The sequence below is a fragment of the Coregonus clupeaformis genome, chromosome 7 (genome assembly GCF_020615455.1).
Source record: "Coregonus clupeaformis isolate EN_2021a chromosome 7, ASM2061545v1, whole genome shotgun sequence".
Lineage (NCBI taxonomy): Eukaryota > Metazoa > Chordata > Actinopteri > Salmoniformes > Salmonidae > Coregonus > Coregonus clupeaformis.
The window spans coordinates 64,149,728-64,165,923 of NC_059198.1; the positions used below are offsets into that span (position 1 = coordinate 64,149,728).

The 16,196-nt window shown below is 44.6% G+C and overlaps 2 protein-coding genes across 2 annotated transcripts in view; one reads left to right on the forward strand and one right to left on the reverse strand.

Moving 5' to 3' along the window:
* tbcd (tubulin folding cofactor D) overlaps nt 1-16,196 on the reverse strand; it is an 88,074-nt gene that overhangs the window by 58,380 nt on the left and 13,498 nt on the right. The window contains exon 15 of the mRNA XM_041881441.1: nt 5,008-5,164. Coding sequence (XP_041737375.1) covers nt 5,008-5,164 — 157 coding nt within the window. The remainder of the gene's footprint in view (nt 1-5,007; nt 5,165-16,196) is intronic.
* Nucleotides 10,537-16,178, forward strand: znf750 (zinc finger protein 750). The gene is made up of 3 exons (XM_041881442.2): nt 10,537-10,620; nt 13,278-14,599; nt 14,778-16,178. The coding sequence occupies exons 2-3, from the start codon at nt 13,305-13,307 to the stop codon at nt 15,589-15,591; spliced, it is 2,109 nt and encodes a 702-aa protein (XP_041737376.1). The 5' UTR covers nt 10,537-10,620; nt 13,278-13,304; the 3' UTR covers nt 15,592-16,178.

The following is a 16,196-nucleotide window of genomic DNA, read 5'->3' on the forward strand; positions in this document are numbered from 1 at the left end:
GACTGACACCTGATACCTGAACCTGCACACACACAGAGACACCTGACTGACACCTGAGACGTGAACCTGCACACAGAGATACCTGACTGACACCTGATACCTGAACCTGCACACAGAGATGCCTGACTGACACCTGATACATGAACATACACAGAGATACCTGACTGACACATGATACCTGAACCTGCACACACAGAGATACCTGACTGACACCTGATACCTGCACACACACAGAGATACCTGACTGACACCTGATACCTGAACCTGCACACACAGAGATACCTGACTGACACCTGAGACCTGAACACACACAGAGATACCTGACTGACACCTGAGACCTGAACCTGCACACACACAGAGATACCTGACTGACACCTGATACCTGAACCTGCACACACACAGAGATACCTGACTGACACCTGATACCTGAACCCACACAGATACCTGACTGACACCTGATACCTGAACCTGCACACACACACACACACAGATACCTGACTGACACCTGATACCTGAACCCACATACAGATACCTGACTGACACCTGATACCTGAACCTGCACATACAGAGATACCTGACTGACACCTGAACCTGCACACACACACATACCTGACTGACACCTGATCACACACAGAGATACCTGACTGACACCTGAGACCTGCACACACACAGAGATACCTGACTGACACCTGAGACCAGAACCTGCACACAAACAGGAGATACCTGACTGACAACCAAGGCCCTCCACTCATCACTCTCTCCTCTCACCACTTCCTCCTCTCTTCTTCTCTCATCACTCTCTCCTCAGCATGGCAAGGAACACCCAGTCATCCACAGTAACATTAACACAAGACCTTCAGTCACCTTTAATCCTTTCAGGGACAAAGGAGCGTCTGCCTGCCTGTCTGCCTGCCAGTGAAATACAATAAGCCTGGACACCGCTCCAAACCAAACGAGTTAGACACGTAGTATGGCTTAACAGCCAGAGAGAGATGGTTTCATCATGCTGAGGTGTGGATGAGGAGCAGGCAGAGACAGAGGCTTGTGGTAATGACCACAGTACATACAATACGGATGTTACTGGGAACTATGATAATGACCACAGTACATACGATACTGATGTTGTTACTGGGAACTATGATCATGACCACAGTACATAAGATACTGTTGTTACTGGGAACTATGATAACGACCACATTACATACGATACTGTTGTTGTTACTGGGAACTATGATAATGACCACAGTACATACAATACTGTTGTTGTTACTGGGAACTATGATAATGACCACAGTACATACAATACTGTTGTTACTGGGAACTATGATAACGACCACAGTACATACGATACTGTTGTTGTTACAGGGAACTATGATCATGACCACAGTACATAAGATACTGTTGTTACTGGGAACTATGATAACGACCACAGTACATACAATACTGTTGTTACTGGGAACTATGATAATGACCACAGTACATACGATACTGATGTTGTTACTGGGAACTATGATCATGACCACAGTACATAAGATACTGTTGTTACTGGGAACTATGATAACGACCACATTACATACGATAATGTTGTTGTTACTGGGAACTATGATAATGACCACAGTACATACAATACTGTTGTTACTGGGAACTATGATAACGACCACAGTACATACGATACTGTTGTTACTGGGAACTATGATAACGACCACAGTACATATGATACTGTTGTTACTGGGAACTATGATAACGACCACAGTACATACGATACAGTTGTTGTTACTGGGAACTATGATAACGACCACAGTACATACGATACTGTTGTTGTTACTGGGAACTATGATAACGACCACAGTACATAATATACTGTTGTTGTTACTGGGAACTATGATCATGACCACAGTAAATAAGATACTGTTGTTACTGGGAACTATGATAACGACCACAGTACATACAATACTGTTGTTACTGGGAACTATGATAATGACCACAGTACATACGATACTGATGTTGTTACTGGGAACTATGATCATGACCACAGTACATAAGATACTGTTGTTACTGGGAACTATGATAACGACCACAGTACATACAATACTGTTGTTACTGGGAACTATGATAACGACCACAGTACATACGATACTGTTGTTGTTACTGGGAACTATGATAATGACCACAGTACATACGATACTGTTGTTACTGGGAACTATGATAACAACCACAGTACATACAATACTGTTGTTACTGGGAACTATGATAACGACCACAGTACATACGATACTGTTGTTGTTACTGGGAACTATGATCATGACCACAGTACATAAGATACTGTTGTTACTGGGAACTATGATAACGACCACAGTACATACGATACAGTTGTTGTTACTGGGAACTATGATAACCACCACAGTACATACGATAATGTTGTTGTTACTGGGAACTATGATAATGACCACAGTACATATGATACTGATGTTGTTACTGGGAACTATGATAACGACCACAGTACATAATATACTGTTGTTGTTACTGGGAACTATGATCATGACCACAGTAAATAAGATACTGTTGTTACTGGGAACTATGATAACGACCACAGTACATACAATACTGTTGTTACTGGGAACTATGATGATGACCACAGTACATACGATACTGATGTTGTTACTGGGAACTATGATCATGACCACAGTACATAAGATACTGTTGTTACTGGGAACTATGATAACGACCACATTACATACGATACTGTTGTTGTTACTGGGAACTATGATAATGACCACAGTACATACAATACTGTTGTTACTGGGAACTATGATAACGACCACAGTACATACGATACTGTTGTTGTTACTGGGAACTATGATAATGACCACAGTACATACGATACTGTTGTTGTTACTGGGAACTATGATAATGACCACAGTGCATACAATACTGTTGTTGTTACTGGGAACTATGATAACGAACACAGTACATACGATACTGTTGTTACTGGGAACTATGATAACGACCACAGTACATACAATACTGTTGTTACTGGGAACTATGATAACGACCACAGTACATACGATACTGTTGTTGTTACTGGGAACTATGATCATGACCACAGTACATAAGATACTGTTGTTACTGGGAACTATGATAACGACCACAGTACATACAATACTGTTGTTACTGGGAACTATGATAATGACCACAGTACATACGATACTGATGTTGTTACTGGGAACTATGATCATGACCACAGTACATAAGATACTGTTGTTACTGGGAACTATGATAACGACCACATTACATACGATACTGTTGTTGTTACTGGGAACTATGATAACGACCACAGTACATAAGATACTGTTGTTGTTACTGGGAACTATGATCATGACCACAGTACATAAGATACTGTTGTTACTGGGAACTATGATAACGACCACAGTACATATGATACTGTTGTTACTGGGAACTATGATAACGACCACAGTACATACGATACTGTTGTTGTTACTGGGAACTATGATAACCACCACAGTACATACAATACTGTTGTTGTTACTGGGAACTATGATAATGACCACAGTACATACAATACTGTTGTTACTGGGAACTATGATAATGACCACAGTACATACGATACTGATGTTGTTACTGGGAACTATGATCATGACCACAGTACATACAATACTGTTGTTACTGGGAACTATGATAACGACCACAGTACATAAGATACTGTTGTTGTTACTGGGAACTATGATCATGACCACAGTACATAAGATACTGTTGTTACTGGGAACTATGATAATGACCACAGTACATACAATACTGTTGTTACTGGGAACTATGATAATGACCACAGTACATACGATACTGATGTTGTTACTGGGAACTATGATCATGACCACAGTACATACAATACTGTTGTTACTGGGAACTATGATAACGACCACAGTACATACGATACTGTTGTTACTGGGAACTATGATAACGACCACAGTACATATGATACTGTTGTTACTGGGAACTATGATAACGACCACAGTACATACGATACTGTTGTTGTTACTGGGAACTATGATAACCACCACAGTACATACAATACTGTTGTTGTTACTGGGAACTATGATAATGACCACAGTACATAAGATACTGTTGTTACTGGGAACTATGATAATCAAACTTTAGACCATGCGTACACACTGTTTCTAGTGGGTGAAGTATTGCATAGCAAGAAAGCAGAAGTAGCCTAGTATTTATTTATTTTTATTTTACCTTTATTTAACTATGCAAGTCAGTTAAGAACAAATTCTTATTTACAATGACGGCCTACACCGGCCAAACCCGGACGACGCTGGAACAATTGTGCGCCGCCCTATGGGACTCCCAATCACGGCCGGTTGTGATACAGCCTGGAATCGAACCAGGGGGTCTGTAGTGACACCTCAAGCACTGAGATGCAGTGCCTTAGACCACTGCGCCACTCGGAAGCCCATAGCCTTGCGCAGATGGGAAATATACGATTACGCTCTTATTAACAAAAAAAACAACCGGTAGTTAAATATAATAACAAGATGCAATCATTTGTCGTTAGCGATAGAGCGAAAATCTAAAAAGATTCTTTGCATTCTAAAATAATTTGAAATAGGCGTCTACTCTGGGTGTACAAAACAATAGGAACACCTTCCTAATATTGAGTTGCCCCCCCCCCCCTTAACAAACCTCAATGTAGTGTCTGTTGTTTATGCTGCTGTGAACTACTATCATTAAGGACAATTCTAACGAGATCTTGAAGTGAAATGTCTTTGTTGGACTATATTTGAAACATTGTCATCTAAAAGCCCATGTTTAACCTTAGGCCAGAATCCTACCTTGAGATGTGCAAGTTTTCAAACAAATCTTCAATTGACATCAATTCATGAACTGAATTTCAATTCACTACCTGAATTGAGCGAATTAAAAAAGGAAATTGACCCCGAACCGGGGTCAGAGAGACAGAGGAGGATGATGAAGAAGTGTTACCAGGCGATCTGCGTGACGAAGGGCTTTAGCTCGGTGGGCTCGTAGGCCCTGGCAAACGCCCAGCAGACGTAGCAGGCTGCGTCCCGTACGTTAGAACCAACGCTACACGCTCCTCTCTTTTCATCATAGACCAGGGCCTTCAGGATCAGAGGCACCACTGGAGGGAGAGAGAGATATGAGAGAGAGATATATATGAGAGAGAGAGAGAGAGAGAGGTTAGACAGAGACAGAGAGAGAGACAACGCTAACATTTATAAAGAGTTCAGAAGTAGTGTACAGGCAGTTCATTATAACTTAATATGTACAGTGAGGGAAAAAAGTATTTGATCCCCTGCTGATTTTGTACGTTTGCCCACTGACAAAGACATGATCAGTCTATAATTTTAATGGTAGGTTTATTTGAACAGTGAGAGACAGAATAACAACAAAATAATACAGAAAAACGCATGTCAAAAATGTTATACATTGATTTGCATTTTAATGAGGGAAATAAGTATTTGACCCCTCTGCAAAACATGACTTAGTACTTGGTGGCAAAACCCTTGTTGGCAATCACAGAGGTCAGACGTTTCTTGTAGTTGGCCACCAGGTTTGCACACATCTCAGGAGGGATTTTGTCCCACTCCTCTTTGCAGATCTTCTCCAAGTCATTAAGGTTTCGAGGCTGACGTTTGGCAACTCGAACCTTCAGCTCCCTCCACAGATTTTCTATGGGATTAAGGTCTGGAGACTGGCTAGGCCACTCCAGGACCTTAATGTTCTTCTTCTTGAGCCACTCCTTTGTTGCCTTGGCCGTGTGTTTTGGGTCATTGTCATGCTGGAATACCCATCCAAGACCCATTTTTCAATGCCATGGCTGAGGGAAGGAGGTTCTCACCCAAGATTTGACGGTACATGGCCCCGTCCATTGTCCCTTTGATGCGGTGAAGTTGTCCTGTCCCCTTAGCAGAAAAACACCCCCAAAGCATAATGTTTCCACCTCCATGTTTCACGGTGGGGATGGTGTTCTTGGGGTCATAGGCAGCATTCCTCCTCCTCCAAACACGGCGAGTTGTTGATACCAAAGAGCTCGATTTTGGTCTCATCTGACAACAACACTTTCACCCAGTTCTCCTCTGAATCATTCAGATGTTCATTGGCAAACTTCAGACGGCCCTGTATATGTGCTTTCTTGAGCAGGGGGACCTTGCGGGCGCTGCAGGATTTCAGTCCTTCACGGCGTAGTGTGTTACCAATTGTTTTCTTGGTGACTATGGTCCCAGCTGCCTTGAGATCATTGACAAGATCCTCCCGTGTAGTTCTGGGCTGATTCCTCACCGTTCTCATGATCATTGCAACTCCACGAGGTGAGATCTTGCATGGAGCCCCAGGCCGAGGGAGATTGACAGTTATTTTGTGTTTCTTTCATTTGCGAATAATTGCACCAACTGTTGTCACCTTCTCACCAAGCTGCTTGGCGATGGTCTTGTAGCCCATTCTAGCCTTGTGTAGGTCTACAATCTTGTCCCTGACATCCTTGGAGAGCTCTTTGGTCTTGGCCATGGTGGAGAGTTTGGAATCTGATTGATTGATTGCTTCTGTGGACAGGTGTCTTTTATACAGGTAACAAGCTGAGATTAGGAGCACTCCCTTTAAGAGTGTGCTCCTAATCTCAGCTCGTTACCTGTATAAAAGACACCTGGGAGCCAGAAATCTTTCTGATTGAGAGGGGGTCAAATACTTATTCCCCTCCTTAAAATGCAAATAAATGTATAACATTTTTGACATGCGTTTCTGTATATTTTTTTTAAATTCTGTCTCTCACTGTTCAAATAAACCTACCATTAAAATTATAGACTGATCATTTCTTTTTTCTTTTTTTGGGGGGGTGTTAGATTAATTTGGATTTTAAGAATAATGACTAAAGGATTTTACCCCAAATACAGTATAAATGTTAGAATTATCATGTAGTGTCAACCCACTAACAGAGGGGGCGGTACAAAGGTGGGAGGAGTCAAGTCCAGGAGGTATAAAATCGTATGTTTGGGTCTTTGAAACCAGAGCTCTCACCATGAATAAAAATACAGATAAGACTTGTGAGTTGTGGACCTTGAATCATTGATGATTAAAACCAGAGCCTTACAACCTCTGGTAATGATTCAAGCTTAGGTTGAATTAGAGATAGAAATTCACATGACAGGGGGGAGAGAGACCTGCCATATATATTTTTTTTAATCAACAAGGTTACATAGACAGGTGGGACTCCTACCAAGATGCTTTATGAATACAGGCCAAGAAAGGAGCTGGATGACGGATCCAGAGAGCTTTCACAACTTCACCACCGCAGAATAATCAGTACAAAGGGACAGATTTCCATACAACATGTACTTTAGTTATTAATAATAAAGAGTTTGTTTTACTTTAGAGAAAGAAGAAAAACCAATGAAGCCTTCAGAGACGGATCACCCCGACATGCACATTATCCTTGCAGGAAAAAAGTCTCAAAATCAGGGGTAGACTGATCATTTCTTTGTCAGTGGGCAAACGTACAAAATCAGCAGGGGATCAAATACTTTTTTCCCTCACTGCAGGTCATCAATAAAGTGATATATAACTAATCTATTGAAATTGTGTGATTGCCATTTTGTTGGTGTAAGGTATACATAGCTGCATTACTACTGTTTTACTAAATCCATAAGTCCAATCACATCATAGCTTTCTCCATCTCCCCTGACAACAGTTTTATCACAATGGCAGTTTTATTGTTGTTCATGTGGGATTCTAAGTCATGTGACCTATTCAGAACGTCTTCCTCTCCTGGCCTCATTGGTTTACTTTAATGCAAGAGACTCAGTGACTGGTGGGATTAATAGTGTTGATGTAAACCAACACCTCTCACATCTTTTATTGCCAAGAGAGAAACCCTACGATAGTTTTCGCTACTGTGGTGGAATAAGCAACTTCAACTCCTATGACGGTGTACCGCAGGTAAACCTAGTGGGCAAAACTGGTTGAAATGATGTTGAAATGACGTTATTTCAACCAGTTTTACCCACAAGTTTCTGATACACACTACCTGAGAACTGGAGAGGGAAAAGCAGGGTGACATGACTCATCGGAAATGAAAGCTGATAACAGCCAAGAGTAAACTACTTAAGCCAAAACCACATTCAATGGCAGCAAATTTTGCGTGCTCTAGTAGAGAGCGTCAATTCACATACACTGTGTAGCGTATGCCAACTTAATGTCATGAGAGTCCATAATAAACAGTTGTATTTGTTGTGTTCGCTATGTACAGTGAATTCTGAAAGTATTCAGATCTTGACTTTTTCCACATTTTTGTTACGTTACAGCCTTATTCTAAAATGGATTAAATTTTTTATTTTTATCTATCCCACAATGACAAAGCAAAAACAGGTTTTTAGAAATTTTAGCAAATGTATTAAAAATTAAAAAAACGGAAATATGACATTTACATAAGTATTCAGACCCTTTACTCAGTGCTTTGTTGAAGCACTTGGCATTAATTTCTGCCTTGAGTGTTTTTGGGTATGCGCTACAAGCTTGGCACACCTGTATTTGGGGAGTTTCTCCCATTCTTCTCTGCAGATCCTCTCAAGCTCTGTCAGGTTGAATGGGGAGCGTTGCTGCACAGTTATTTTCAGGTCTCTCCAGAGACGCTCGATATGGTTCAAGTCCGGGTTTTGGCTGGGCCACTCAAGGACATTCAGAGACTTGTCCCGAAGCCACTCCTGCGTTGTCTTGGCTGTGTGGTTAGGGTTGTTGTCCTGTTGGAAGGTGAACCTTCGCCCCAGTCTGAAGCTCTGGAGCAGGTTTTCATCAAGGATCTCTCTATACTTTACTCGATTCATCTTTCCCTCAATCCTGACTCGTCTCCTAGTCCCAGTCGCTGAAAAACTCTGGAGCTCTGTCAGAGTGACCATCGGGTTCTTGGTCACCTCCCTGCACAAGGCCCTTCTCCCCTGATTGCCCAGTTTGGCCGGGTGGCCAGCCCTTTGAAGAGTCTTGGTGGTACCAAACTTCTTCCATTTAAGAATGATGGAGGCCACTGTGTTCTTGGGGACCTTCAATGCTGCAGAAATTTTTTGGTACACTTCCCCACATCTGTGCCTCGACACAATCCTGTCTCGGAACTCTACAGACAATTCCTTCGACCTCATGGCTTGGTTTTTGCTCTGACATGCAATGTCAACTGTGGGATCTTATACAGACAGGTGTGTACCTTTCCAAATCATGTCCAATCAATTTAATTTACCACAGGTGGACTCCAATCAAGTTGTAGAATCATCTCAAGGATGATTTATATTTACATTTATGTTACATTTACGTCATTTAGCAGACGCTCTTATCCAGAGCGACTTACAAATTGGTGCATTCACCTACATGATCAATGGAAACAGGATGCACATGAGCTCAATTTCGAGTCTCATATCAAAGGGTCTGAATACTGTAAATAAGGTATCTGTTTTTTATTTTTAATACATTTGCAAAAAAATCTAAAAACCTGTTTTTGCTTTGTCATTATGGCGTATTGTGTATAGATTGATGAGAGAAAAAATTTAATTAATCAATTTTAGAATAAGGCTGTAACGTAACAAAATGTGGAAAAAGTCAAGGGGTCTGAATACATTCCGAATGCACTGTAGGCCTATAAAGAATTTAGCTAGTCTCGTTTTTTCTACAGCAGTATTATCTCTAGAACGTTCCTTCAGTTTCCCAGTCGCAGCCTGCCTTTGCTATAAGCCTGTGCACGAAATCAACAAAAGGTAGGTAGGCATAAAGTTTCAAATATATACTATAGATACTGGCAGCTAAACGTATCAACACTAAATAGACACTTTTTAACTATGTCAATTCCAGACGTAACAATGCACAAGGGCAATTTATCCGCTCACTAGCAGCTTCGAGTAGAAACGAGAAATATAGACATGCTTTCTAATTTGAAGCACACGACGCCGTCGACAGCGTTGACGCTCGCTGCCCGTCTCTCTTTACTGTCATTTCACTACCGTGCATTTCTAATTCCAGCGTGTTCACTTGCGTAAAAAAACAACAACACTTTTGTTTGATTTGGGTTGACACTGAACATTATAAAGGCTGCCGCTGATATAAAGTCACAGGTAGAGCCAAACACCATTACCCTTATTTGCCTGGATGCAAATTACCTTTTCATTGCTACCAAATGTCTAACAACATCCTCGGAATGTTGTGGGAACTTCTGTTAAAGCACTTCTCTCTAACACACACACAGAGAGAGAGAGAGAGGTTTTCTCCCATCATATAAATGGTGGCTCAGGGCCTGAGTAATATTCAGCTAGGATGGATGTTGCCTGAGGGCCCGACTGATGCAGTTGGAGGCTACGCCCCCTCAGGGATCTACTGCTGCTGGAGAACACGCCCACTCAGGGCCCTACTGTTACTGTTAGGATAAAGTAGGCTCCGCCCCCTAGGTAGCTAGCCCAAGGTGACAGGACAGGCAAGACCTCACAGACAGGAAGTCAGATCAACACTTACCACAGACCAGGCAGCAGAGAGCACACACACATTTGGGACTCGGGACACTACTGGAGAGATTGGTACAGAACTACTGGCTGGTCCTCACAAACAGAGCAGGTAAGACCACTTTCTCACTACCTAACTACGACGGGTTTAACCGGCCAAGGGAAACGGCAGTTGGTGAATGCGATCGAGCTCTTCAGATCACGACAAGCAGTTATTTATTCCACATATCCAGCTTGAACGGTACCTTGTAACCTGTCTGTGGTTCAGTGTGTGCGGGTGTACATGTGAAGCTGAATCTACAGGTGTATTTGGGGTGAGGTGAGACTGTGCACCTGTTATGCCACCTGTTACCTGTGTTTTAATAACCTACTGCCTGCATGGTACTGACGGACGGACCCACAAACACGCCTGGCAATTAGCTCAACAGTCAACACTGGCTTGTTATGTCTGAGACAGAGGAAGTGGACCATAGGACGTGGAAATGATTAAAACATGTTGATGGTTTAGATTAACCAGATGTTCACTAAGAAAGAACACCTGGTAAGATATGGATGAGGGGGGGTTGAGTTGGGAAAGTTGGAAAACTATAAGAAAATTGAGTTGTTTCTGTGAGGGGCTTTGTATCTGGTAGACTATGAGTGTTGGTCATGTTCCAGATAATGAAAGCAAGATATTACAACTAAAAAGGTTTTCCAACCGATTTCTCTTCTTGAGAAGGGAGTGGCGTTCCGTTCTGCACCACACCTGGGCAGGAACCTGAGAGACGACTTCTTGCGACAGTGTGTGACGGAACAGTTCGGTCTCTTTAGGCGGAGCCCTGAACCGTGTGTTTGTGTGTGTGTGTGTGTGTGTCCTAAACCTGAAGACATGGCCTTAGGTGACAGCTCCTTCTCAAAGGAAAAAAATCGGAATTGTTATATATCCGTTAAACTGAGATGGTTCTCATTTGAATACCAGTTCCAATTTAGATGTGCATTAATGCCCTTTATTCTGGTGCTGGTGCATCTTAGCCAGTTTACTATGCGCACACACACATACATACACACTTTTCCCTGTAAGTAAGCCCCTGACTCCTGAGTAACAGTCTCTCCAGGAAGACCATGCTGTCAGAAGGCCAGGTAGATCTGGTGTGATGAGCTCCTCAGATAGCCTAGCTGCCTACTGCAATAGAGCTGTGCATAGAGCCCCGTATCGGCTGCATCCCGCTGCACTGCAGGCGTAGTCATGGGAAACAGGTGCCTTTCGGTTCCCACGCCTTCAGGCAGGCAGCGGAGAGTTTAGTGAGAGTGAGAGAGAGAGGAGCATGTCGCTACACGCCCTCCAGGTCGGCTAGGCTGGGTGAGGTCTATGATGCAGGTCTGCTAGACTGGGTGAGGTCTATGATTTTTTTCTAGACTTAACCAGCCACCCATGACAGTGATGGGTCTATGTAAAGAGACTTAACCAGCCACCCATGACAGTGATGGGTCTATGTAGAGAGACTTAACCAGCCACCCATGACAGTGATGGGTCTATGTAGAGAGACTTAACCAGCCACCCATGACAGTGATGGGTCTATGTAGCGAGACTTAACCAGCCACCCATGACAGTGATGGGTCTATGTAGCGAGACTTAACCAGCCACCCATGACAGTGATGGGTCTATGTAGAGAGACTTAACCAGCCACCCATGACAGTGATGGGTCTATGTAGCGAGACTTAACCAGCCACCCATGACAGTGATGGGTCTATGTAGCGAGACTTAACCAGCCACCCATGACAGTGATGGGTCTATGTAGCGAGACTTAACCAGCCACCCATGACAGTGATGGGTCTATGTAGAGAGACTTAACCAGCCACCCATGACAGTGATGGGTCTATGTAGAGAGACTTAACCAGCCACCCATGACAGTGATGGGTCTATGTAGAGAGACTTAACCAGCCACCCATGACAGTGATGGGTCTATGTAGCGAGACTTAACCAGCCACCCATGACAGTGATGGGTCTATGGAAATAACATACAGGTGGTTTGCATACTGTGAAAGTTGGACAGTTGTTCCTTGTTCCAAACATAACATACAGAGCAACGGTTAGTGGACTAGGTTAGTCTGAGTGCCTCTATACACACAGAGGCAGACCCTCACTACTATCTGTCCATCTGTCACAAGTTTGACTCAATTAATACTCCTAAATGTCATACTAGGATGCTTGGCTTGATCCGTTTTGGACAGATCCAGGTGTGTATATATATATATTTGTGGACTAGACTATATGTTTCACGACTTTAGGGAGGGATCTTGTTTCTTTGGCCTGAGCAGATAAAGGACACAGACAGAGGAGAGGAGAAGTCAGTGTAAACTAGCCTAACTACCCTCCTCCTCTCCTCTCCTCTCCTCTCCTCTCCTCTCCTCTCCTCTCCTCTCCTCTCCTCTCCTCTCCTCTCCTCTCCCTCTCCTCTCCTCTCCTCTCCTCTCCTCTCCTCTCCTCTCCTCTCCTCTCCTCTCCTCTCCTCTAGTTGAACCAGTTAAACTAGCCTATTAGCTATGTTAATCCTACTCAGTAAACGCTGTGAGAATGTGGTGTTAACAAACTTCAACAAAAGGATAATTAACAAAAGGTCCTAAAATACTAATATACCCTGACATTTCCTTAAAGAACATTAATGATGTAAAGAAACCACATTTCATTGTACACATAATGACATGATGTGAAGAAAGCATTATAAATGTATGTCAATGTACAGCACAACTAATCCATCAATCTGTTATCTCCTCCTCTTGTCTTTCCAGTGAAACTGCACACACACCAGATCCAAAATGCTCACCGTTCAGGAGCGCAAGCCCAAGAGGCCTCACTACATCCCACGGCCCCCAGGCAAGCCCTACAAGTACCAGTGTTTCCAGTGCCCCTTCACTTGCAACGAGAAGTCTCACCTCTTCAACCACATGAAGTATAACCTGTGTAAGAACTCCATATCACTGGTATCTCAGAAAGGGGGTCACACAGGGAGGCAGACCAAGACCCCTGGCCCTGCCAAGGACAAACTGTCATCTTTAACCCTGAAAGAGAACTCAGGCCCACTTCCTTTGAAGCGGGACATGACCCCTGAGGGTCACAGAGGAGGAGTGGAGAACAGGAGAGAAGAGAAGGAGGAGAGAGAGGAGGAGTGTGGGAGTCCAGTCAGGAAGGACATTCAGAGTGTGATCAAATCAGACACAAGGGAACTCAAAGAGGCCAAGGCTTTGCCACGCCCGTCAGCCTTCTTCCAAGTCACACCCAATCGGGAGAACCCAGAGGGCGGGCTAAAGTCGCCAAACAACCAATCAGAGGAGCCGTCTCTGACTCCGCCCATGCCATCATTCTATAACCCCACCTTCGCCTGGGGCCCAATGGCCGCAGCCTCCATGCCGCTGAAGCCCCTCCCACCGCACATAATACCCGAGTACCCTCCCTACCCGTTTCCCGATCGCCACCCGGCCCTCCACCCCCTCTACCAGCCCTACTTCATCCCAAGGATGCATCACCTTTCTGGGCCAAACTCCCAGACCTACCGGCCTACCTTCCTGGAGACCCCACAAAGAACTGTGATACCCCTGAACCCGGACCACTCCCACCCTTCTGACATCCCTCCGTATCCCTACAGATACGGTCTCCACCTGCCCTATGGCCTGTACCACCCCCCAGACCACCACCACCCCATCCCAGGCTCCAGGTACCTTCCTCTGGATGTGTACGGCCCAGGACCAGGCCCCGGCCTGGGACCTAGGGACTATGACTTCTACATCCACCCTAGGCTCCATGGTGAACCTCACAGTAGACCCACTGAGGAAGGGAACAGCCAGGGGGAGCAGAGCGGAGACAAGCCCATCAGACTAAGCCCCATGGAGGGGTGTTCTGCCTTGGGCTCCCCTGACAGACCCAGCCCTCCACACCCCTTCACCCAGAGAGACACTACTGAGGGTTCCAGATACACTGTCCTGGGGGAACCACAGCCTGTCAACCAATCAGGAGGACCAGAGCCAGCCTCTCAACCAATCAGAGTAGACGTGAACAAAGAGGACGCACCACAGAGCTTGTTGATGCAAGTGGGGACGAAGCACATGGAAAGAGGGTAAGCGATGATACAACATGCACAAGCATTCTCCTCACACACTGGTTCATGGTTCATTCAAATTCAAAGCTCTTTACCAGCCAAAACACCTAAAGCTCTAAATAGTCAATTCAAATGTATCATTGGATGTCTAATCGTATATGTCTAAGCATATTACATGTCTTCCATCCTCATTCAGGTCGGCAGCCGACAGCGCAGAGCCCTCCACCTCTGACGAAAGCAACGACTCCTCATCTGAACGAGATGAGGATGATGAGGTTGAAGATACTGAGGAAGATCTGATCCCCCTGAACCTCTCCAAAAAGGACCAGGAGTCTGACCTCCTCACCAGCAGGAGGAGCTGTCCTGAAACACGGCACACAGAGGAGGACCTGCCATTAAACCTCAGCCTTAGGGCCACACCAGGCAGTCCAGATCACTGCTCCAAAATGGCCGCCTCAAGAGGTTTTCAACGGGGCTCCAGCACAGATCATTGCTCCAAACTGGCCGCCTTAATCGCAGTGGGTCTCAGTCAACAGGGCTCCAGCCCAGCTCCCACCCAAACAGACAAGGAGCCCAGTGACCAACAGAGACAGACTGCAGCCCTGGCTCTCTGCCAGCTGGCTAGCTCCTCCTCCTCCTCCTCCTCCTCCTCCTCCAGCCTCCGCTCTACTGCAGCAGACAGCCTGTCAGTACGTCCAACACCAACAAACTCTGGCAGCCATAGCTGCCCCTGTCCCCCAACAACCACAGCCCTCGCCAGGGAGGTGAAACACACAACTTCAGGCCTCTCTAAGAAGGTCAAACAGGTACACACAGCCAAGGGCCAGGCTGAACAGTCTAGTGCCAAGGCTAGGGGGGTGAAGAGAGCTGCCAGGGGAGAGAGCCAGCTACCAGCCAGGGAAAACACCAAGCTTACAGCACCTCAGAAACAGAGACCGACTAAGAAGGCCAGGGTGGTGATGGAGACAGGAGGAGGGAGAGCACTGAGGAGGAGACCTCTCTGCTGCTGAACACTAAAGTGCCAGTTGAACCAATCCCCATTCACCTGGCACAGGCAGTCAACAGTGGCCCCCAGTCTAGGACCAGGATGTAAAGGAGCTGTACAGTTGAACCTCCATGGACCCTCCCCTGTCTGTCTATAGGATGATCAAATATTTACCAAACACTAAAAGCAAGACTCATGTTTTAAACCAACATGTCGTAGGCTATAGGGACTGGGGAAACCCTGTCAAAAACCTTCTCACCTGCACTGACTTGGCCCAGGGTAGCCTTTTTATATCAACGTTAACCCTTTCCATTTGATCACAGAACGCTGTATATAACAAGGGTGGAACTATTTAAGTGACTATAATATGTTGTATACTACAAGGTGCATGGTGATGGGATAAGGTGTATATATTTAATACTGTCCTAAAAAAAAAAGCTTTACTAAAATAAAATCTGTCCATATTTATCCATGGGTTGTTGCCTGGCTGTTGTGACTGAGGGTCTATGGAGAAGGGAAGTGCAGTCTAGGGGTTGCTTTGCTGGTACAGAGGACATATGTAGTAGTAGTTGATATACAAGAAGCTCCCGCACACTGCTCTAGCAAAGTATGTGCAGGGTTGTTGTTACG

What these genes read in the sequence shown, in the direction of transcription:
- znf750 (XM_041881442.2), top strand. Translation starts at nt 13,305, where the DNA reads ATGCTCACCGTTCAGGAGCGCAAGCCCAAGAGGCCTCACTACATCCCA. An exon ending in ACGAAGCACATGGAAAGAGG is followed by an intron (nt 14,600 to 14,777) that starts GTAAGCGATGAT and finishes ATCCTCATTCAG; the next exon opens with GTCGGCAGCCGACAGCGCAG.